Genomic DNA, 24883 nt, shown 5'->3' with positions numbered 1-24883 from the left:
GTGATGCCTCCATTCCCTTCTTTTTTTTTTCAGGAGAGCTTTGGCTCTTCGGGGTTTTGGGTGATTCTATATGAATTTCATCAGTAATTGTTCTTTTTCTTTGAAGAATGACATTGAAATTTTGATTGGAATAGCATTGAATCTGTATATTGCTTTTGGTAGTATGGCCATTTTAATAATGTTTATTCTTCCAATCCATGAGCAGGGGATGTCTTTCCATTTCTTTGTATCTTCTTCTATTTGAGAAATATCTTTTTAAGTCCTTTCACCATATTTTAATCACAACCTTTTTTTTTTTTAAATTTAGTTGTAGGAGTTCCTTATTTTTTTTTTTTTACATTAAATCCTTATAAGGTATGTGGTTTGCAGATATTTTCTCCCCTTTCTCTCTGGTTGTCTTAGCTGTGTAGAAATGTTTTAATTTGATCTAGTCCCACTTGTCTAGTTTGGCTTTTGTTTCTTACGCCTTTGGTGTCATATCCAATATATCATTGGTAAATCAGTATTAGGCAACTTTTCCTTTGTTCTCTTCTTCTAGGAGTTTTACATTTTCAGTCTTAACTTTTAAGTCTTTAATTCATTTTGAGTTGATTTTTGTGTATTGTGTAAGACAAGGGTCCAATTTTATTTTCTTGCATGTGGCTATCCATTTTCCCCAACACCATTTGTTGAAAAGACTACATTTCTCCTTTGAATATTCTTGACACTTTTGTTGAAGATCCATTGACTGTATATGCTTGGGTTTATTTCTGAATTCTTTTCTGTTCCATTTGTCTATATGTCTGTGTTTGTGCCAATACCCCATTGTCTTGATTACTTACTTTTGTAGTGTGTTTTGAAATCAGAGAATTCAGGTTCTTCAGCTTTGTTATTTTTTTCTCAATATAATTTTAGCTAATCAGAATCCTTTGTTGTTCCATATGAAATTTAGCAATTCTGTTTATTTGAAAAAAAAACATTGGGATTTTGATAAGGTTTGAATTGAATCTGTAGATCACTTGGGGTAGAATGGACATTTTAGCATCATTAATCTTCCAAATCATGAACACTGTATTTTTCCACTTATTTGCATCTTCTTTAATTGCTTATATTGTTATTTTGTTTATTTTGAAGTATTCTTTTTTTTTAGAGATTTATTTATTTATTTATACAAGCACTGGGTACAGTCAGAAGTGCAGGAGGGTGAGAGAATTCACCAGAGCCACAGCAGGGAACAGAACAGGCAGACTGATGAAATACACTGCTGAGGGGAGCAGCAGGCGTGGCAGGAGAGGTCTGTCACACCATGTGGGACCCTCGCCGGCGGCCGGGGATCGAACCGGTGCTGCAGAGGCTACGGGCAGCTCTGCAGTCCAGCGCTCAACCGCTGCGCCATCAGGAGAGGCCCTATTTTGAAGTATTCTTTTTGATGCTATTGTAAGTGGAATATTTTTGTAATTTTCTTTTTGGGTTATTTGTTATATAGAAATGCAACTAATTTTTGTGTATTGATTTCACATGCTCTAACCTGACTGCATTTTTAAAGTCAAGGAACCTGAAAAGACTATTAAGAAGTAAGTTTTAGTAGAAAAAATAGCCCAAGACCTGACTCCACAGCTGAAGTTAGAAAGGTCAGAAGGAATCAGGGGAAGGAGTCAGAGAAGAGATTGAAGGGAAGAAAGAGAAAAGCAAGAAGGAATTGGGCTACAGATGTCAAGTAGAGTAAGTAGAAGGATTTTGAAAGATTAAATAAACTGGTTAAACAAAGCTCATCAAAGATGTAGCTAACATCTATACTGACAGTTGGATACCAGAATTCATGCTCTTAATTTCTATGCTCTATCACAAAAATCACAATTATTATGGTGATTTACCTTTCAGTAGCACCAACCCACAAACCTGTGCCAGATACTGTTCTAAGATCTTAATTTATTATAATCCATGTATTGCTATTATCACCATTTTACAGAGAAAGAAGCTGAGACAGAATTTATGTTCAGAGTCACAAAGTGGCTCAGTGCACTTTGAATTTCACCTTCTGGGTCCAGAGTCTGCATTCTTTTTTTTTTTTTTTTAAACCTATTTATTTATTTATGCAAGCACTGGCTACAGTCAGAAGCACGGGAGGGCGAGAGAACTCACCAGAGCCAGAGCGGGGGACAGAACAGGCAGACCGACGAAACACACTGCTGAGGAGAGCAGCGGGCATGGCAGGAGAGGTCTGCCACACCATGTGGGACCCTCACCAGCGGCCAGAGATCGAACCAGCACCGCAGAGGCCCAGCGCTTAACCGCCGCGCCACCAGGGGAGGCCCAGAGTCTGCATTCTTAACTGGTATCCTGGCCTGTCTCCCAGTTGCTCTCTACTTACTGTGTAACTAGAGTGTCCTCAAGGATAAAATTTCATAAGGTTGAATAAGGAAACTCAAGAAGAAAATTATATTCTTTAATTAGGAAAAGAGGAGAAAGCTAAGTGATGGCAATTTGACCTTTTGCTCTGTCCATATTGATTTTTGTGCCATCTAGTATATGAAGTGTTATGTGCCTTTCTTCAAGCTTGAGCAAAGTTGCTTTGTTCTTTCTCCTCCTGGAGTATGACTGAAAACAAAACATAATGCTGCTTTTAAAGCTAAGTCCAGCTTAGTTTTTCACATAAAAATGTGACCACATAGATTGAATCTCAATCTAGCAATTTTAATTTAGTCCCTCTTCAAAGTCAAGTGTGGGAAGTTCTTGCATTTGAGAAAGATTTGCTACTTGAAATCAGATTGCCTGAAATAAGTTACAACTGTGTTCTTTTGGAGTTTACCTGAATTCACTTTAAGAGGAGCTAGAAGCGTATTTATAAACTTAGTGTTTCTTTCTATGTGATCATACTTTCAGATGTCTCTTCTCAGCTCTTTTTTCCCACACCACTGTAACTTGTCTTTCCTAGACAAGACCTTTGCTCTGCAACACAGATGATCCACTGAGCTTTTTCTTCCTGTTGTGCCCAAGATCAGCAGACTCGGCGAGCATAGCCTCCAAGAATCCAAAGACAGCTGATGCAAACGCAAAAGGGAGTTTATTACGGGCTCGAGACCGGGCCCTCGACACGCACCGATGCAACGGCAGAGGTCGAGAGCCCCGAACAGAGGAAGCAGGGGTATCTTATTGGGTCGCGAGTGACGCGAACTTTGCAAGAAGCTGGCAATTACTCATTGGCTACTACAAAGGCATTTTGGCACGCGCGGTTAGTTTCAAACTCATTGGACGGTTAGAGATGCTGTCCCATTTATGGATAGGACTGCCCTCATTGGTGGCTGGGGTGGTCTGCTTTTTCGTCACCAAGTGGAGTGAGGGTTGTGACTGCTGAAACTATCTCCGGAATGCGGCTGGACAAGGACTAACATAGCAAGGTGGAGGATATACAAAATGGCGAAACCTCGGCTAAGCTTGGTTCCACATTCCCCCCTTTTTTTTTTTTTTTTTTTTTTCTGAAAAACGGCTAGTCAGCTAAGAAAACAACAGCTACCAAGCCTTTTATCCGTTAGTCAGTCTCAGAATTATGGTTATGTTCAGCCACATAATGTGTTCACAGGTTTATAGGTACAGGAAAATTTAAAATTGCCATCTTTATACAAAACACTGACTTTTTCTGGGTCATCTCAGACCATGACCTCTGAAAATCAGACTCTAAACCATCTATCTAGTCAGCAAGAGGTATTATCTTCAGTAACAAATGAGAATTACTCTGCTCAAACAAGGGATCTCTCTCCAGTTAGCCAGTCACAGAGTTATTCATTTGGTCACTAAACATCAGCTATTGAATAAAACAGGTTGCTGCCCACCAGTTTTAATACTAACCCCTTTTTATTTTCTCCTTGCATAAATGAGTCTGTTGCTCCAATTAAAACACTCTCTGTTATCACTTGAAGGAAACCAAGGCCAACGTTAACACATTTCTTTAGTTGTTATCTCTGAAGCCTTCCTAAACTCTTCAGAGGTCCCCTCCTGCACTGTCCCTAAAACTGCCTAATTACCCTAACTTGTCCTATGTCTTATTCCTCCCCTTCTGCTAATGGAGCCCCTAACTGCAGTTAGGAAAAGGGGCGTCGTTCTGATCAGTAACTGCTTCCTGCTGAAAGTGGGCGATGAGGGGAAACAGTCAGGGCTCCACTGCAGGGCGATGATCTAAGGGACCTCGAAAGGACAGTGGAGGCTTCATAGTTCGATGGTCTCCAGGCGAGAAATGACCTCGATGAAGGCATTGAGGATGTAAGGCCCAAGCAAGAGAAAAACAAAAACAAAAGATTTCAGTTCAAGAGTAAGGAGGTTACAAATTTTTTTTTTTTTTTTAACTTTAGCCATTAACAGCTCTAGGGCTTTAGGGTTTTATACATACTTAATGTTACTGCAGTTATCAAAATGAGGCCCTCTAAATGTTAGTGCATAAAATGTTAAGTTTAAACAGAATAAGGTAATTCTCCAAGATGAAGACTCAGGACATCAAAACTTTGATTATTATTGCACCTATTTTTACAGAAAAATGGAAATTTTACATGATAATTTTTTTTTAAATGTGAACAGACAAGTTGCAAAATCACAGACTCACCGGTACCAATCAAAATCTGCAATGAACAGTTCCTTTGAATTGATGCTCAACATCAATGCACAATGAGACCTGGCCAACCATGATCATGCAAACAAAAATTTTCACAATTATATTTTTATGTTTTATAAAACGGTCTTAAAGAAATACTTTCATAAACATTTTTGGTGCAACTTTGTCAATGACAAAGAAACACAATGTTATTTTTTTATTTTATTTAACCACTGAGAATGTACAAACAAGTAGCCTCGTAGCGAGCAAGGTAGCAGTGCTGTAAAGTGTCTTGGCTCAGTCTGGCTATCTTTACTAGTGAGGGAGACAATCGACCAGTAGGTCAATCCAAAGAATTGGAGTAAGGCAGAGCAAGTGGCCCCTTATTTACCAAAAAGATGATCTTTTTGTCTGCCACTTCTAGGGTCACCCGAGGCTTATCCATATAAACAGTAAACAGGGGAGCTTGTCTCACCTCTGGGCTTCTTCAGAGGTCTTCTCCTGCACTGGATTCTTCATCAGAGGCAGCTGACCGTCAAGCCTGTCCTCCCATCCTGGCCCGTGGTTTGGGCTGGCCCCCTCCCTCTCTGGAGAGTGGGACAGTCCCCCTTTTCAGAGCCTTGTATGATGGCACTGAAGGCATGGCCCTGGGGACAGCTTTTTGCAGCTGAGGTATCCTGGTTGCTGGCAGTGGATGCAAGCTGGCAGCCCATTGAGAGGTTGAGGTCCCGAATGCCCTAGGGCGCATGGGGCCTTGGGTGAGTCTGAGGTGGCAGAATACTGTGATGGCAACTGCCATCTACTGGGCCCTTTTCTTGCCTCTCTCCCTTTTTTTTTTTTTTTTTTTTTTTTTAGTAAGTCCCCTCCATATTACTGTAGGCCTTGAAGGCTATGTCTAATAAAAGTGTTAAAAGGATTTTAGGCCCTTGATTTAGTCTTCGGAGCCTGCACCTGATGTCAGAACAAGGATGGCTGAAAGATATATATTTTAATTACACATTTTTATATGTTTTATACAATTTTTATAAAATAGAGACTAGAGACCACTTGGATATTAAGTGACACCAAAACAGTGAATAATATTTTCTCAATTTTGAATAATTAAACATTATATTTTTTTTTATATAGTGTCTACATATAATACTGGAGAGAAAAATACAGGAAACACAAAAGTTATGATGCTGCCTCTCTTGTGAAGAAGCTAACTAGTTTTTTACCATTTCTGTCATTAACTATAAAACAGGTGGTTGATATAAATTATTTTACTTTACCTTGTTTACCTGTCCTGTGTCTAAAATGTTATTATTTTTTACATACACATTTTTGCATATAACACCTCTTTGCCAGGGGCACATGGGATAAAATAGTTGGTTTTTTTCAACCAAGCAATGAATAGGCAATTGCCAAAATCCAGCAATGCATTACCAAAAAGGCAAGGGATTTCATAAAATACAAAACTGAAATTTTTAGATTTACTTAAGAAGCTAAAATTTTTATACTAATTTTTAACCAGAGTCCAGACTATTAAAAACAATTATAACATTATACAGTTTATAGAGTCAAGGCCAAAATACAGAGATACAGGACTCCTGGGAAAAGAAGTTAAAACACGCACAACAGTATAAGGTACTACCTTCACTTTACTTGTATTTAGAATTATTACATTTTAGTTTTTAATCTCTGCATGTAAGACACCATAATAGCTGTTTATTATCTCTTTAGAATGCACAATTTAGACACATTTTTAATTAAAAAAAATTTTTTTTTTAGTTGAGATGACATTAAACTTTAGTCTCCTTACAATAAGGAACAAAATGTAAACCTGAAAGTTCAGTAAATGGTTAGCAAATTTTTATTATTAAACTTAGCAAAACCTTAGTTTAGTTTTAGTTTTTCCTTAGAACTGGAATTTTAAGTCAACTTCAGAGTTGCCACTGTAACAATTTTATATACCAAGTCTTTTTCCTTAGGCAAGCACTAGATATGTTACAGGGCAGGGAGAGGGGCAGCCCAGACCCCCAAACCTGCCTGTTCTAAATAGGTTCTGCCATCAGCTGCATCAACACAAAACATACAAGACTTTAATGGGAAGGAACTTTAATACAATTAGGAGACAATACAGGAAAGGCAAATAATTTAGTTTTTAAATTAAGCACCCAAAGTGGGTAAAACTCTGTCCCCTCGTGGGTAAAACTCCGTCCAAATGGGATTGGCCCAAGCCAGGCCCCAAAGCCTGCCACAAGTTTAAGGCCTCTTCCAGTGAGGACCCACAGGAAAGGGTTAGAAACAACCAGACAAGCTCGGAAGGAAAAGAGCAAAATTAAAATCAAGATAAAAGTTGCCATTGTCTCCTCCCCACGGGTCTCACCCACATCTGTGTTACCTAGTCCACAACCAAAAGGCAAGCGCAGTTTTTTTCATGTGTCTCTAGGCTCCATGGGCCTCCTCCAGGTCTCCTGGATTTTTTTTTTTTAATTCTGCTTTTTTCCTCCCTTTCTTGGGTGGGGCAGGGAACCTGGAATTTCCCCCTTTCCTGGGGACCACCCTGTTACAGATAGATTGACAAAAGCAAGAAAGAAAAGGAAAAAAAATAGACACCTAATACTATATACATTTTTTTCAGTAACTTGTCCATATGGCTTTAGATGTTACCTTGAATTTTGCAAAGAAGTCTAGTCCTTTACTGGGAGAATATATTGTTTTTTTCCAAGGGAAAAGACAAGTAGATCAGTCTTCCTGGAACAAGATCTTATCAAGAGAAGTTTAGATAAAAGCCTAGAAGTAAGTTTGTTTGTTAGCATAGGCCAGGTTAATTATTATTTTTTTCGTACAGCACAAGTAAACATATTTAAACAAAGCAAAGTACCAATTTTTTTTTTAACACTTAAACCTTAAGGCATGTATGCTTTAAACCATTAAATTTTGAATTAGCTTTTGTTTACTACAATTTTAGATCGCAATTTCAAAATTTAGGATTTTTTTTTTTTTTTATAGGCGCCATTTACAATTAATTTTCCGGAGGCAAAAATCAAGAACAAAGAGATTTCTTAATTTTTATTTGAATTTTTTTTTTTTTTTTTTGCCACATGCACTAATTTTAAGAAACAGTTATTTTTACCGATATTTGCAAAAACACTGAGAAACTACAATTTAGTAAACTTCAGTTTTTTTTTTTTTTTTTTTTTTTTTAAGGTGGACAAAGGGACAGACTAATTTTCCCACAGCTGGAAGGCAGCAGAGATATACCAGTGATCTCAACACTGGAGAAAATGTCCAGGCAGCTGCTTGTTGAGATCAGAGGCAGCGTTTCTTACCAGCCAGCTGTTGTGACTTTTTAGTCCCCAGTATTTTACTTTTTGCCTTGACTGTGTCCAAAGACAGTGGAGTAGGCATTGCCTGACCCATGGTTACGAACACACAAACGCAACAAAGACAACAAACACCAGGAATAAAACAAAATTAGTTTTTTTTTTTTTTTTTTGAACTTTTCCCAAAAGGGGGACCTGCCCCAGTGCTGCCCCACAAGGGGTACGGATAACCAATTAGAGGTCCCTGGGTAGAGACAAACACCAAAGTTTTAAGAACAAACACACTAAACGAACCAAAAAACAAATTTTTCAAACGGGCCCCATACAAATGCTACCCCAGTGCTGCCCCACAGGGGATAGCCATTCAGGTGGTCCGGGGACGTCTCCCCTGGTCCACACCAAGACACCTACCAGCGCATCCACTTAAGCGTCTGGCTACCAAAATTACAGGTTTGCAAACAATTCCACAGGTACTGAGCACAAAAAATACAAATACAGGTACTCAGTACTTCTACAGGTTTGCAAACAATTTTACAGGTACTGAGCACAAAAAATACAAATACAGGTACTCAGTACTTTTACAGGTTTGCAAACAATTTTACAGGTACTGAGCACAAAAAATACAAATACAGGTACTCAATACTACAGGTCTGCAGACTCAAACTTCACCACTCACCTGTGCGCTTTAATGGCTCCCTTCAGCCGTTTGGTGGTTGGGGTCTGTGCTAGCCGATCCCGGACGAGCCCCCAAATGTTGTGCCCAAGATCAGCAGACTCGGCGAGCATAGCCTCCAAGAATCCAAAGACAGCTGATGCAAACGCAAAAGGGAGTTTATTACGGGCTCGAGACCGGGCCCTCGACACGCACCGATGCAACGGCAGAGGTCGAGAGCCCCGAACAGAGGAAGCAGGGGTATCTTATTGGGTCGCGAGTGACGCGAACTTTGCAAGAAGCTGGCAATTACTCATTGGCTACTACAAAGGCATTTTGGCACGCGCGGTTAGTTTCAAACTCATTGGACAGTTAGAGATGCTGTCCCATTTATGGATAGGACTGCCCTCATTGGTGGCTGGGGTGGTCTGCTTTTTCGTCACCAAGTGGAGTGAGGGTTGTGACTGCTGAAACTATCTCCGGAATGCGGCTGGACAAGGACTAACATAGCAAGGTGGAGGATATACAAAATGGCGAAACCTCGGCTAAGCTTGGTTCCACACTTCCTACCCAACAATTCTAGTCCTTGTTCCTAAAGGGTAGTTGTGTATTATACTTTCTGAAAAAATAACCTAGTGCCAGCAGCTGGTGCCATCATTATATCCCCTTTGTGTTCGACCTGGCACTTGATTCCCCACCTTGCCTATGCCTCTTTTGTTAGCTCATTATATTTTAATCTTTACTTTGGTTTAGATTTTCAGAAGTCCACAGATAGGTTTCCAAGAGTGCAATAGTCCTGCGACCTTGAAAGGAAATATTAAAAGAAGTTTCTATTGGTCAGCTTGAACCTGGTTCCCCAAACTTTGCCAACTATCTCACTGTAGGTCAGAATCCCTGGATGACCTGGAACAAAGGCAGGGGTGGGGTAGACTGAGAAGTACTTGTGAAGGTTACAACCTAAAGAACTTTTTTAACATTTCTGGTAAAACAGGTTTACCTTCAGTTTTTGTTTACCTATTCCAGTTCACAAATGCTCATATATATCTCCAAGTTTTTATTCATCTTGAGCCAATTTCGAAAATATTTGGTGAACTAGAAAATTACTGATTTTTTAAAGTTTTGAAACTTTGTAGGCATAGCTATATTTTAGGATTTCTGCTATGTTAATAACTATGTTCCCTTTTTTCATTCGTAATTTTATATCTGCCATATTACCTTCATTAATCCTTTCTATTTTGTTAATTTCTTCATTTGGGCCTTTTTAAAAATATCTTCTGTTTCTGTTCATATCTTTATTATTTCCTTTTTTTGCTTTCATTGGTTTAACATTGTGGTTCTTTTTCTAACTTGAATTGGGTGCCTAATTTTCAATCTTTCTCATATTTGAGCACAGGCTATTAAGTCTTTAAATTTCCTTTAAGTACTGCTTGACTTGCACCCCGCTGGTTTTGACAAGTAACGCTATGGCTGTCATTCGATTTTAGATACTTTAATTATCAGCATGTTTATAAATATTATACTTTCTTTGACAGGCATTATTTAGAAATATTTTTAAAGGTTTTAAACATATTGGGGGGGGAAAGGGACTAAATTTCTCCTATGGCTTTCTTATTTTATCACATTTTGTGCAGAGAATGTCATACAAAGAATGTGCTGTTCACAAGATCTGTGCTTTGAGCTCTGTTGATTGGTCATCACAGTGGTCAATTTTCATAAAAGCCCATCTATGCTTGAAAAGAATGTATATTTAGTCTTTGTTAGTATAGGGTTATTCAATGTCTCCATTACCTCAAGCTTATTAATTAAATAGTAATCATTTGTATATTTTCTTATTTTTTGTTCCAAATGTTGTTAATTAGTATTTTTCTATTCTTCTGGACAATATAAGTACTTTAAACTGTATATCTCCATTTACTCTTTTTTTTTTTTTGTGGGACCCTTGCCGGTGGCCGGGGATCAAACTGGAGCTGCAGAGTCTGTGGGCAGCCTCGCAACCCAGCGCTCAACTGCTGCGCCACCAGGGGAGGCCCTCCATTTACTCTTTGTGGCTCTCCTTCTATTTTATTTCCCTTGGTTTGTAATCACTCTGTCTTATTTTTCTCAAATCTCTAGTCATTTTTTAATGAGTATTGTAGTCTCAGAATGATGTTGTAGAATGGGGCGTTTGCAATTGTATGGGGGAATATAAAAATAAAATTTAATATTTAAAAAAAAAAAAAAAAAAAAAAAGAATGATGTTGAGACCTCAGAAGTTCTCCTCCTAGGTGAATAAGCATTTGCTTTTAGCAGGTGTTTGGGGCAGAAGCAGTCCTGCATCATTCAGATATGAGGTTTGTTCCCAGTGAGGGCTAGACTCTTTCTGTTTCCCCTTTATATGTAGGAAGTAGTTCCTTGAGGTTCCAGTTCAAAAGATGAGTGATTTATTGAGATTCTCCTTCCTTGGTTGACTTAGACTTCAATTTTTATTCTCCAACTCTGTGAGGTTGTCCAAAGTTCTGCTTAACTTTTTAAACTCTCAGCTGCCTTTTTTGGTCATTTTTATCTACCCCAACAAAGAAAAGTTGCTCCAAGTGTCAGGCTCATCTCTGAATTTCCTTCTCTCCTGAGTTTCATCCCATAATTCTTTATCACATTATCTCTCTAGTGCTATCAAAGAGGAGATATCTTTTATATTTTTTGTTGGTCTTAGTGCAAAGATTGGCATCCCCTCGTGTGTAATTATGAGAATCTGAAATCCTCTTTATGTTGTTTTCCAAATAAATTTTATTATTGAATTATAGCAAATCATGTGCGTATACCTTGACTAATTAAAGAATAAACACATCCAGTAATCCCTATTCAGTCAAAAAATATTATCAGCACCTTGAAGGATGCCATGTGCCTCTTCCTTCCTTCTCCCTCTTGATCACTTCCACCTGGCTACTGCTTCCTTTCTGAAGAACAAGGAAAACATATCATTTGGCTTCTTTCATTTTTAATTGGAAATGCATAGCTTTGGCCATCTCATTTTTTTTTTAAGATTTATTTATTTATACATACAAGAACTGGGGTACAGGCCAGAGATGTGGGGGGTGAGAGGATTCACCAGGGACAGAGTGGGGAACAGAACAGATCGACTGAAATACACTGCTGAGGGGAGCAGTGGGCGAGTCAGGAGAGGTCTGCTGCATCATGGGGGTCACCTCCCTGGCCGGGGATCGAACTTGTGCTGTAGTGGCTGCAGTAAGCTTCATAGCATAACCCCTTGCCCACCAGGGAGGCCCCATTGGCCAACTCATTTTTATTTATTTTATTTATTTATTTATTTATTTATTTATTTATTTATTTTTACATTTTTAGCAGGACCTGAACCCAGATCCCTTTTCTGGGTGCTCAAAAATGATTTTCTCTACATGTTGAGTTTGACTGGTTTTCCTTCTTTTTTTTTTTTTTATTTTTTTTTAAATAATAAATTTTATTTTTATATTCCCCATACAATTGCAGCCCCCCATTTTGACCCCAATCCCTCCCCTCCCACCCTCGCCCCCCAAAAAGTGTCTCTGGTTCATAGTTTTTTGTTGATTTTGATTTTCACTTTCTTATAGTTATTCATTTTCCTGGTCCCTTATTTAAGTTTTCTAGATTCCTGCTATGAGTGAGACCATCCGGTATTTTTCTTTTTCTTTTTGGCTTATTTCGCTGAGCATGATCCCTTCCAGCGCCATCCATGTTGCTGCAAATTGCATGTGTTTATCTTTTTTGAATGCTGAGTAATATTCCATGGTATATATGTACCACATCTTCTTGATCCAATCATCTATTTTTGGGCATTAGGGCTGTTTCCAAAGCTTAGCTATTGTAAACAGTGCTGCTATAAACATAGGGGTGCAGGTGTTCTTTGGAATTGATGTTTCTGTGTCCTTTGGGTAAATACCTAGGAGTGGAATTGCTGGATCATATGGAAGCTCTATGTTTAGTAGGCCCAGAAATCTCCACACAGCTCTCCATAGTGGTTGGACCAGTTTGCACTCCCACCAACAGTGCAGAAGAGTTCCTTTTTCTCCACACCCTCGCCAACATTTGTTGTTGCTAGTTTTTTTAATATGTGCCATTCTCACTGGTGTGAGATGGTATCTCATGGTAGTTTTGATTTGCATTTCCCTGATGACAAGTGATGTTGAACATTTTTTCATATGCCTGTTGGCCATTCGCATTTCCTCTTCAGAGAAGTTTCTTTTTAGCTCTTCTGCCCATTTTTTGACTGGATTATTTTCTTTGTTGTTGTTAAGTCTCATCAGCTCTTTGCAGATTTTTGTGATCAGTCCTTTATCATTAGTGTTGGGTGCAAAAATGTTCTCCCAGTTGGTGGGGTTTCTCTTTGTTTTTGTTATTGTCTCTTTTGCTGTGCAGAAGCTCTTTAATTTGATGTAGTCCCAGCTGTTTATCTTTGCCTTCACTCTCACTGCTTTGGGTGATGTGTCTGTAAAGATGTCTTTTATGTGCAAATCACGTAGCGTTTCGCCTATATTTCCTTCTATATATTTTATGGTTTCAGGTCTTATGTCTAGTTCTTTAATCCATTTTGAGTTGATTTTTGTGTATGGTGTGAGGTAGTGGTCAAGCTTCATTCTTTTGCATGTAGCGACCCAGTTTTCCCAGCACCATTTATTGAACAAACTCTCTTTGCTCCAATGCATAGTTTTTGCTCCTTTGTCAAAGATTAGTTGACCATAAATCTGTGGGTTTATTTCTGGATTTTCTATTCAATTCCATTGGTCTGTATGTGTGTTCTTATTCCAATACCATGCAGTTTTGATGATTATGGCTTTGTAGTATAGTTTGAAGTCTGGGAGTGTGATGCCTCCATTCCCTTCTTTTTTTTTCAGGAGAGCTTTGGCTATTCGAGGTTTTTTGTGATTCCATATGAATTTCATCAATAATTGTTCTATTTCTTTGAAGAATGACATTGAAATTTTGATTGGAATAGCATTGAATCTGTTTATTGCTTTTGGTAGGATGGCCATTTTAATAATGTTTATTCTTCCAATCCATGAGCAGGGGATGTCTTTCCATTTCTTTGTGTCTTCTTCTATTTCTTTTAACAGTGTTTTATAGTTTTCTTTGTATAGGTCCTTTACCTCTTTTGTTAGATTTATTCCCAAATATTTTATTTTTTTTGTTTCAATAAAAAAAGGGATGGTTTTTTTGATTTCTTCTTCTTCAGATTTTTTGTTTGTGTATAGGAAGGCTACTTACTTTTGCGTGTTGATTTTGTATCCTGCCACTTTACTGAACTGATTGATGAGTTGAATTAGTTTTTCTGTGGAGTTTTTGGGGTTCTCTATGTATATTATCATATCATCTGCAAATAGTGATAGTTTGACTTCTTCTTTTCCTATTTGGATTCCTTGGATGTCTTTCTCTTGTCTTATTGCTCTTGGCCAACTCATTTTTAATTTGGTTTTCCTTTTACCTGTTAAATCTATTGTGGAATAGATTTTCTTTCCTTACATTTCAAAATGTGTAACAATGTCTCTGTAGATTGTATACATTATTTTCTTGTTTTCTTATATGTGATTACTAGAAAGCTTCCAAACTCATGACTGTGGAACTGACATGTAAAATATGCTCTTCCATGATGTTATATACACTTTTTGGGAAACAATCCAGATTATGACCCATTTCCCTTTCTTTTATCTCTTATGTCAGGCTAACCCTACTCCTTACTAACTCCCTTACTTTATCTAGAAAGAAGTCAGGAACTTACTTGTTTGGTTTGAAATGTTCTCTTGTTTTCTTCTTGTTCCAGACATGTAAAATTAGCAAGATGGCAGAGCTGTTACCTTTTGTGATTATGATCCTGAATTTCCCTTTGGCTGGTATCACAGTTGACTAACTGAACTTGACTTCTAAGTTCTTATTTACCACCTTCATCATATTCATTTTTTCAGCTCAGTCACCTGATATAGTAGCTGGCATACAGTAATCAGTTAATGGTAACCTGAAATGGTGCTTCTAGAAGTCAAGATGTAGTTATATATATGAGGTGAAACAGGAATAATCAATTTTTTTTAATCAGAAATATACTCCCTTCTTCAGATTTTTGGCAATTTGATAAATTTAATTCCTAGCATAGTAGAATGATGACAAAAAGCGAATTTTGTTTTACTTACCTTTTTATTGAGAAATGCTGGGTATGATAGGCTTTAAGAATAACTTGTACTTAACATAAGTATATCAGATCACTAGTGAGGCATCAGAATTTTGCAAGTTCAACCAGGAAATCATCATCTAAATGGGTATGATCAAAAATATTCCTGGGCCTCAGCTGGTGGCGCAGTGGTTGAGCGCTGGGCTGCGAAGCTGCCCGCAGCCTCTATAGCGCTAGTTTGATCTGGGCCGCCAGGCAAGGATCCCACATGGCGCGACAGACCTCTCCTGCCGTGCCCGCTGCTCCCCTCAGCAGTGTATTTCGTCATTCTGCCTGTTCTGTTCCCCGTTCTGGCTCTGGTAAATTCTCTCACCCTCCTGCATGTCTGACTGTACCCAGTGCTTGTATAAATAAATAAATAAATCTTTAAAAAAAAGTATTCCTAAAAATTGAGTTATTTTCCGGAAGTAAGATGACCAGAGTTGGAACTTTATCATAAAGTAACACCACAGACTTATCAGTCAGCTGTGAAGACTCCCTGAAGCAAGGTATATGCATGTGAGTGTATGAGCAAGGTGAACCTGCAGCCCAGGAACTAGAAAGGTAGGCAGAAGCGAGTAGTTAAGCATCCAATACAGACCTTGGGAGAAAGGCACTGAGTCCAGGGGTGGACAACTTGAGAGACTTTTTCTGGAGTGGGACAGTGTTGATTTATCATACTTTACCCTTGTCTACCTGAAATCTTTAATATTTTGTTAGGATTAGGCTTGTGGTTATTATTTAAAGTTGATATGCTAATACTTATAATAATGGCACATATTTCTAATATCTTTGAGTGCTTACTGTGTACCAGATGCTGTGCCAGCCACTTTACGCACATTATCTCATTTACTACGGCAACTCTATGCAGCAAGGTGTCACTACCTACATATTGCTAATAAGAGTACCTAGAATCTTCTCTGGGGTTACCTTCAAGTGAGACTTGAAGTGTTCTGCACTCTGGAGGGGCAGGTAGGCCAGGCTTGATTTCCTAGTTTTATGGCTCCGGAGCTCCCTCTTCTGTTGTTCTCTCAGAATGTTTACATGTGTAGCCTCTTACTCCCTTACATCTCTTAGCTCTTGTTCCTCTTCCGAGTTAAGTGGAAAGGTTCTTTCTTATAGTCTCAGTTCAACTCAATTTAGAGTTTACTCCCAGCAGTCTCAGACAGAGTGCAGAACTCTGCTGAAAGAGCACATAGACTGGCAAATTGTAAGATTGATCCTGCAGCCTGCTGCGGTCTTTGTTCTCACCCTTGAAATGGCCTGCAGGCCCCCTCCCAAGGGAGCTGCTCTCACCTAGGCTTGCCAGTCTTTTGAGTGAGTAACACTTGATGATTTGGCTGTTCTCGCATTCTCAGGAATATCCTTTGTCTTTTTGCAGCATCTCTACTTCCTTCTATACAACTGCAGATGGATTTGGTTGGTATCAGTAGTTTGTCCTACCTAATTTTGTAATAGATATTATCTATGAGTTTTTGGATTGTTTTCCTAGTTGTGCACTCTCTCTTTAAGTAAGGGAATTCAGAAAGAATAAAAAGAAATAGATAGACTGTGCTACCACTGTTTCCCTAAACTTCTTTTTGCCATTTGATATTTAAGTAAATTACACCTTTGGGGGGATTTCTTCCAGTGGAATGTTAAGTGTCCCATCCAGCACTCTGGGAGCAGAACAAGAGATAGAGTGGGAGAGGAAGAAGAAGAAAGGGTTGAGAGGGACAGGGGTCAGGGGAGGAAGACTCGGGAGGCCAGTGAGAACAGCAGACCTGTGCCTATGCCCTGGAAGGGGCCAATGGTCAGGTCAAATCCGGTTAGGAGTGTAGTTAAACTACATCTTTCAGAACAAATTTTGGATCAAAAAGTAATTTATTCTGAGTGGAACAAATTTATTCCTGGTTTCAGAAGTTGGAGAGGAGACTCTGGGAGGTATACCTGGTTGTTTAAGACCCAAATAAGGTAGGGGAGATTGGAACAAACTCAGGTTTCCAAAAATGTGACTAACAGCAAATAAGCCTCAGGGAGAGGCCATGTGTAGGTGCTGCAGTGAGTACCCAGCAGAGCCTGAAGTCGTCCAGCTCAGCCTCAGATGTGCTTTCATCCAGCCTGCCTCTCTGCCACAGTTAATCTCTTTATCCATAATGATTTGGTATTGTCCACTTTTTTATTTCTTCCTTCTTTTTGTCTTGGACTTCCTTTTAGCAGTTCTTAGGTAAGTGAGTATTTGAATGATAAGTTGATCCAACTTATTTTTAATACAATAGTGACCCTCTAAAGGGCCCATTGGCAAACCAGCAGTGTTTTCAGCAGTCCTACATTTGATTTCTACCATACTCAAACAGCAGGTGGCAAATGATCACAGCCAAGTATTTTTTTTTTTTTTAAAGAACTATTTATTTATTTATACAAGCACTGGGTATAGTCAGAAGTGCGGGAGGGTTAGAGAATTCACCAGAGCCAGAGCGGAAAGCAGAACAGGCAGACTGACAAAGTACACTGCTGAGGGGAGCAGTGGGCGGCAGGAGAGGTCTGCGCGTCATGTGGGACCCTCGCCCAGTGGTCAGGGATTGAACCGGCACTGCAGAGGCTGTGGGCAGCTTCGCAACTCAGCACTCAACTGCTGCACCACCGGGGAGGCCCCACAGCCAAGTGTTTTAATCTCTTTCTGGCAGGTTCCCTCCCTGGGATCCACTTCCTTTTCAAGCCACTCCTATTTCCTTGACACCCTGGGAAGGATCTGTCCTAGTCATCTGAGCTCCCTCTTAGTGAAGGATGACTTTTCTTTGGTTTCCATAAGCATTCATCAGAGTTAATTGGGCTCTAAAGTGATGTACTTAACCCAGGATGGAGCCAGAAGGAGACCTGGAGGAGGCACATGGAGCCTAGAGACACGTGAAGAAACTGCGCTTGTCTTTTGGTCGTGGACTGGGTGACACAGATGTGGGTGTGACCCGTGGGGAGGTGACAATGGCAGCTTTTATCTTGATGTTGATTTTGCTCTTTTCCTTCCAGGCTTGTCTGGTTGTTTCTGACCCTTTTCTGTGGGTCCCCACTGGAAGATGCTTTAGACTTGTGGCAGGCTTTGGGGCCTTGCTCTGGGCCAATCCCATATGGATGGAGTTTTACCCAAGAGGGGACGGGTAACTTTGGGTTCTTGATTTAGAAACTAAATTCTTTGCCTTTCCTGTATTGTTTCCTGGTTTTATTAAAGTTCCTTCCCATTAAAGTCTCATATGTTTTGTGTTGATGCGGCAGATGGCAGAACCCATTTAGAATAGGCAGGTTTACAGGGTTTGGGCTGCCCCTCTCCCTGTCCTGTAACACCGTGTTCACATATTTAAAAAAAAAAAAAGTTTTTTCCACAATATAGGGCCTGACTATATTATATTTTGAAAGGACTAGATGATAACAAGAATTTACCTTCCATGTTCTTTTATGCAGAGGATATTTAAAGGTCACTTTAGGGAACTGGCTCCATAAATCTGTTGCCTCTATTAAGTGCACTCTAATGATGGCACCCTTTTGGTGACCTGTCAGTGCTGATTTAAAATAAAACCTAGGTAGCAAGAGCAGATGTTTCCAGTCTTAACCCCCTCGGCAACTTCACCAACATAGATATTAAGTAGGTTATCAAGGAAAAATGGACAAATGATACTTAAACCATTTCATACAAGACATCTACCCGTCACTAAGGATTCCTGGCTCCTCATAATTTATGGGTTCAGGTTGGTTACCTCTATTTAACAGTGAAGGGAAACACCTATTATAAATTCTCTAGGCCTCACAGCGCCTCATTAAGGAACTTTTTAAAAAGGTGGTATGGGAGAGGGAATAGGTCTGAGAATTAAAATGGAACAGAATGATGAGGTCTGTTTTGAGGCCAAAGAGGGAGGAAAGGCAAGGGTTTTGCTTGAGTGGCCTCTGCTACAATAAAGAACCTTAACACAGACAGACGGTCCCCTGCAAAATGTAGCCCATAATTCAAGCTGTCAGCTTAATCACACTGTTTCCAGGTAGGGAGAAGGAGCCCTTGTTTCCTGGGTAAAGAGAAGGAGCCTTGTTTGCTGACCCCTGGTCTGCAGCCTGCCGCAGACCGCCCTGCTCTGTTGGCCTTTGTGTCCCGGTCCCCTCCTTCCCTCCTTTTTGGCATTGTGCTCCCTTCAAGTGGCCCCCTGGAAAGGACCACCCAGGGGGCTGCACAATGGGCACTGAGGTAGCCACCAAAACATAGGTCTTGTTAGACAGCCTGTTAAAAGGAAAATACTGTTTAACTATGTATGTGTTTGTCCTTTCTACAACTGTTTTGTGTGGCAAACAAAACCCCATATACAAACTTCGCTGTGGCTGCACATACAGCTGTTCCTGCCATAGGGTGTCAGGCTTGAATTAGTTGCTTCCAGTTTATTTTCCCAGGGCTCTGATTCTTGATGTGGTTTATATTTACACTTTTGGATTTATGGTCAGGAAATTTGATATCAAAGCAAGCAAATCACACAGGTTTTGTTAAACTATTTTGGTAACAGTCCTCAGAGTTGGTGGTTTGGCATTGCTCTTGGGTGAAGTTTGTCTATAATGCTACTTCACAAAAGCTAGCAGCCCGGAATTCAGTTCTCAATAGCCATTTACACCTCTGTAAAAGGATTAGCGCTAGCCAATTGTTACACTGTTTAAATCTTAATTTGCATCTTTATGGAGGTAGGGCTACTATAGACCTCTCTGCTTCTCCTTGTGTTTGTGTACCTGTTGATGGGAGGTCATTGGAGGTTTTCTTTTATTGATGAAGGTGCTAAATGGCTTCGGGATGACAAGCAAACTACACAAATTGAATTTGAATCTCAGGTTTTGACTGACATCAGTCAGCTTTGGTCTGTTAGTGATATTTTTTAGCAGTTGTTGGCTTTGAGTGTTTGGTACATGAATGCATTGTTACTTCTTCACACTTAAGAACCCTCATAAATCTTTGGAGGACTTTAAATGTTAGTTATAATCAATTCATTTCCTTGGGAATTAAATGTAAAAATCCAGAACTAGAACTTGATAAAGCTATAGTTTTATTTTTTTTAAAGATTTATTTATTTATGCATACAAGAACTGGGGTGTAAGCCAGAGGTGAGGGAGGTGAAAGGATTCACCAGACAGAGTGGGGAACAGAGCAGGCAGATGTACTGAAATGCACTGCTGAGGAGAGCAGCAGGCAAGACAGGAAAGGTCTGCTGCTGCGCCATGTGGGTTGCTCCCTGACCTGCTGGGGATGCAACTTGTGCTGTAGTGGCTGGCAGTAGCTTGATGGCGCTGTCTTTAACCCCTGCGCCACCAGGGAGGCCCTAAAGTGATAGTTTTAAAAGCAGTATTTTCTATCCTGGTCATGTGTCCTTCCCTTAAAGATCAAAGCCTTCTTATGTTTTGGAAGAAAGGCAGGGTCAAACCTGAAGAGGAAGAAGTTGAGTTTTTCTTTCTTTTTTTTTTTTTTAAGATTTATTTATTTATACAAGCACTGGGTACAGTCAGAAGCGTGGGAGGGTGAGAGAATTCACCAGAGCCAGAGCAGGGAGCAGAGCAGGCAGAAGGAAAGGTCTGCGCGCTATGTGGGACCCTCCTCCGGTGGCTGGGGAGCAGCTGGGAATCGAACCAGCACTGCAGAGGCTGCAGGCAGCTTCGCAACCCAGAGCTCAACCGCTGCGCCACGGGGGAGGCCCAGAAATTGAGTTTTTCAACCAGTGTTTCTATGGGCACTAGACTTGGAAACAAAAGCCAATTTCCCACCTTCCTGTACATGTGCTATTCCTAAATCACATGTTCATCACAAATTAATGGACCATCTCTACAAATAATGTCTTTTTGTTGTTGCTCATTTTAAAATACAATTTCCTTCCAAAATTTTTTTGTATGTGACCAGCTATGGTGCTTTATGATTTTTCAGTCTCATTAAAAATATAGTAAACATATTTTATAAAGTGTTTTAGAAGTAACACATTATATAAATTAAGTAAACTCATTACTATTTATGGTCACTGATTACCACACATTTTGAGACCTTTGTTCCCTAAAGAAAATAAAACCTGAAGGTCAAGCCTATAGTACTGCAACTGAAATATAAATTCCCAGTTCCCCAGAGGGTAATACCCACAGGAACGTGTGAAAGTTATCTGGTAAAGAAAAGTTTATTTTCTATAGCCCTCATATAGGGTTATTTTTGCTGAAAAGTAATTCTTAGTTTGTGATACTGAAAGAAAAAGCATAGCACTTTTTCTCTCTTCTGTACTTAAAAAAAAAGAAAAAGTAATTTAATTTGAGTCCTCACATTAGTCTGGAGTGGAGTTTTTTCTTTTAAATTATCTCCTAAATTCTGTGTGACTGAAAGATGAAAATGAAGCATCTACTAGCAGTTCCCCCCCCCCCAAATATGTATTCTACTCCTTATTTGTTAGGTAAAATAAAACATGCCTCCTTAAAGTGCCATTGGTATTTCTAAGAATTACTTGTCTGTCATCCAGTAGGTTTGTCCACTTGCCGGGCTTCACAGGGAACAAGCCTATGGTTGGACCTGGCATTGTTGGTACCAAGCCAATCCACACAGTCTTGAACACTGGACATGTGCTTGTCAGACCAATGCCCCTCGACCTGAAATGATTTGGGTAGGAATGCAAGTAGAAAACATGAAAGAAATTGAAGTTTTGCATTCTATAATGGTGTGTTCAGCAAAAGACTGATGGATATTTTGCAAACTAAAGCCTAGTATCATGTGGGGAAATAACTTTTAGAAACCCTCAGCACAGAACTGATGTTTTAACCAGAGAATTTTCTAAGGAAACCATAAGCTCTGTAAGGCCATCTTATTCATCATTCATTGCCAAGCCCTTGAAGCTCTGGACTGGTATAACAACCATTTCAACAGATACTGTAAAAATAGGTGTCGTGAATTTCTCTAATCTAGGCTTAAATTTTGGTCTGTTGTTCAACACATAGGGTCATAGTGTTGTTAGGTGTGTTTTCAGCTTTGTGCTGAGTGCTTGGAGAAGCTTAGACTCTAAGATAAAAATGTAGACATTCAGTTGCTGTTCTCAGTGAGTTTTGGTCTTGTGAAGTCTAGGCAAGGATGAAATAACTAGAGCACAGAATCTTGTAGGAGTTGTCTGCATTTGTGTTAAAGATTGTCAGATCTGTATGTGCTAAAGGAAGAAATATTCCTATGAATGAGATAGAGAAGCTTCTAAACAATTGTGAGATGAGCTAGTCTAAGTAAGCCTGACATGTGGGTTGATCATACTGGACAAGAACATTTGTCTCAACTAGACATTCAGGTGTTAATAAATATAGTCTTATGGTGGAACAGGAAGGATGCAGATGCAGGATATTCTACAGAGAAATTATAAATAATAGTTAGCCCCTGAAACTCACCTGCTTTCCCTTATCACAATTCCTAAAAATGGTGGAAATAAAATAGTCTTCCTGTGGAGAAAAGCAGTGCCACAGTGGCACCCCCTCACCCTACCGTTGTACACCAGCATTAGGGAGTGTCTGTTAAGTTCCACTGCTGTGCTTATCATTGAGGTGAGGTGAGGGCCTCCCTACAGGGAACACTGCACCTAGCGTGTGCTGTTATCATCCATTTTTCCTTCGGGAGTTGTTGGCTGTGTTCTGCTGCAATCTTAGCTGTGAGTATGTAGAGGGGGGAGAGCCTGGCACCTTCCCTCTGCTGCCATATTACTCTTTCCTTATCTTCCTCCACTTGAGGGCAGGTATTATTCTGTGAATTAAGTCATGAAAAGATAGAGCCTTCCAGGCAGAATTAGGGCCCAAATTTTGTTTGAGGGAGAAAAAAAAAAGGTGTGCATAGGTCAGGAATCTGGAAGGTTTTTAGCAGCAGAGCTGAGAAGTAGAGACTAAAGCCAGCCAGCAGGGACTAAGAATCCAGATTCAGAATTTAGATAAGAGCTTGGGACTTGGCAGGGACTTGGAAAGGAGTTAGAGTACCCAGAAGGTGCCCCAGAGTCCAGAAGAAGGCTTGAATTTGGGGGAACCATTTATTCCCTGCTTAGGGTAACAGCCTGCTTCAGAGTGGGTGGAGCTTGAGCCTATGGTTGTCACTAACCCTCCAATAAATGGACAGAGCATGTTTCCTGCACCACTGAAAGAGCAGACACATACCATCAGCTTGATCCAGTAACTTAACAAGTTTTCATACCAATTATGGAATAATACTTTGCTAATTAACGTATTTTATAAATTGCTTTGTAAATAACCTTCATTTTCTTTTGGGGGTATGTATTACATATTCCTGACTATAATGAGTGATCAACTCCTTTAAAGTAGAAATACTGTTTGGTTTTTTATATCATCTCCCATAGTTTTTTAGAATCATCCTTTTCTCCAGATAGACATCTTTTTTTTAAGGTAGTGACTAAACAGTCTCTTTAGAGGCTACTGTGATACCATGATGGACCTAAGCTTAAATAGTGGCCAGATTGTAGCCTTTACCAGTCCCTCAGTAGCCTGGCAACAGATAACAAACTTTAAATCCATGTATTCATGTCTTCCTGTTCTTATTAATAATAAAGAAAATTTTATTGTGGTGGGATTCGAATAGAGAAATAATAGTCATTTTTTCTGCATTCAGAAATAGAGGACGTAACCTATACTTCAGCCAGCAGTTTTCAATTTCTTAGCAGTGACAATTTAAGTAAATTTCATATGAGTTGTGGAGATCTAACTTTGTTATGATTGACAATATAAAATTAGTCTTTCCTGCTGTTAAGATTATCTAGCATTCCTATCAGGTGGAATGTGGAATGAGATTGTACAGCTGTGGATTTGAGCATCATTAAAGTCTTTAAAGGGTTAAAAGTTACTTCCTCTGATGGATTTTAAACTGCCACATACACATAAGTTTTTCAAACTGCCCCCTTTTACATCTTTGTCAAGAGACAGTCTAGTTGCTGCATTTTTATGTCTAGATTATATTACAGATACATTTCAATAAACTCCAAAGAACTGCCGTAGATTCTAGAAGCTGACCGTCTGTGCTTAAATAAACATTTCATGCAGCACCTGTTTTATTTTATAGGTTCTATAATCACAGTGACATTCTGAAAGAAGACCTTGAAGCCTGCAGAGCAGCTGTCCTTCACCAGCTTCCGAGACTCTTCCCTGGAGTTGGAAGCAGTGAAAAACAAATCAGGTATTACTGTCATGAAATTGCTGCTTGGGATGCAAGTTGGGATGGCTGTTCTTGTTCCCAGACACTTCCAAATGAAAAGGGTCACAGAGTTGCAAAACACTAGTCCACAGTCAACACTAGTAGTCATTTGTAGTCATCACTTTAACTTTTTTATGAACTTCACCATCTGCTTCTTTGTAAGTATACTTGTTTCTGATTGTTAATTGGATATATTCATTCAGCCCCTTCTTGTAGCAGTATTTTAAGGAATTACTGGGAGGAAGGGAATGTGGGTAGACTTTGTCTAATAGCATATCTTAGAGAACAACCCAGTATACAATCCAGGGGTAGCCATCACCTAGAGGGATGTCCTTGGTGGTTCAAACCCCAGATTATTTCCTAATTTCCAAGGTTATGTAAATGCTACAGGCCCTCCAATCTAAAAGATATAGGATGTATACTTCTCACGCCAACAGCACCAATAAGAATTAGGAGCTTGTTAGAAACACTCAGGACTCACTGAATCAAGAATCTGAAGGTGTGATCCAGCCATCTGGGTTTTAATGAGCCCTTAAAAGTGCTCTGGCTCCCCAAGTTTGAAAGCCATCACTCCAAGGATATGCCTCAAATGACCATAAAGCTGGGACAACAGAAAAGGTTAATTGTAGAGTAGTTGGGACATGTGAACCATGATTCTGGTACATCCTTCCTAACTATAAATTAGAAATATATTTTATACTCTCAGCCCACCTTAGGCAGTCTGAGTTTCTTTCCATGGCCTAGGAACTTTGTGACATCTGGACTACTTACTGAATATATAAATTACAAATGTGTAATATGTATATTAATTTATCCAGTTCTGGTACCTGGTAGGTACCTAGTTCATATTGCATAAATATTATCAGTATCCTAACCCTGGCTTTTATTTTGGGTACTGACTATATTTCCTTTTATTAAAATATGTCCCCACTATTTACTAGCGGAGGACAAATGGTCAGCAGATGAGTATATGTGAAAGCCCACCTGAAAGGACCTTACTTGG

General features: G+C 39.5%; 1 protein-coding gene across 2 annotated transcripts in view; it reads left to right on the top strand.

The window, feature by feature from the left end:
* Nucleotides 1–24883, top strand: part of KIZ (kizuna centrosomal protein) — a 122805-nt gene that overhangs the window by 50343 nt on the left and 47579 nt on the right. For both annotated transcript variants that reach the window (XM_037493899.2, XM_037493911.2), the window contains exon 7: nucleotides 23749–23862. In XM_037493899.2, coding sequence (XP_037349796.1) covers nucleotides 23749–23862 — 114 coding nt within the window. The remainder of the gene's footprint in view (nucleotides 1–23748; nucleotides 23863–24883) is intronic.

Source organism: Talpa occidentalis, unplaced genomic scaffold (assembly GCF_014898055.3).
Source record: "Talpa occidentalis isolate TD23 unplaced genomic scaffold, MPIMG_talOcc4v2.1 talOcc4.10, whole genome shotgun sequence".
NCBI classification, from domain to species: Eukaryota; Metazoa; Chordata; class Mammalia; order Eulipotyphla; family Talpidae; genus Talpa; species Talpa occidentalis.
The sequence above is the reverse complement of the archived record's forward strand: the minus strand, read 5'-3'. Positions and strand labels throughout refer to the sequence as shown.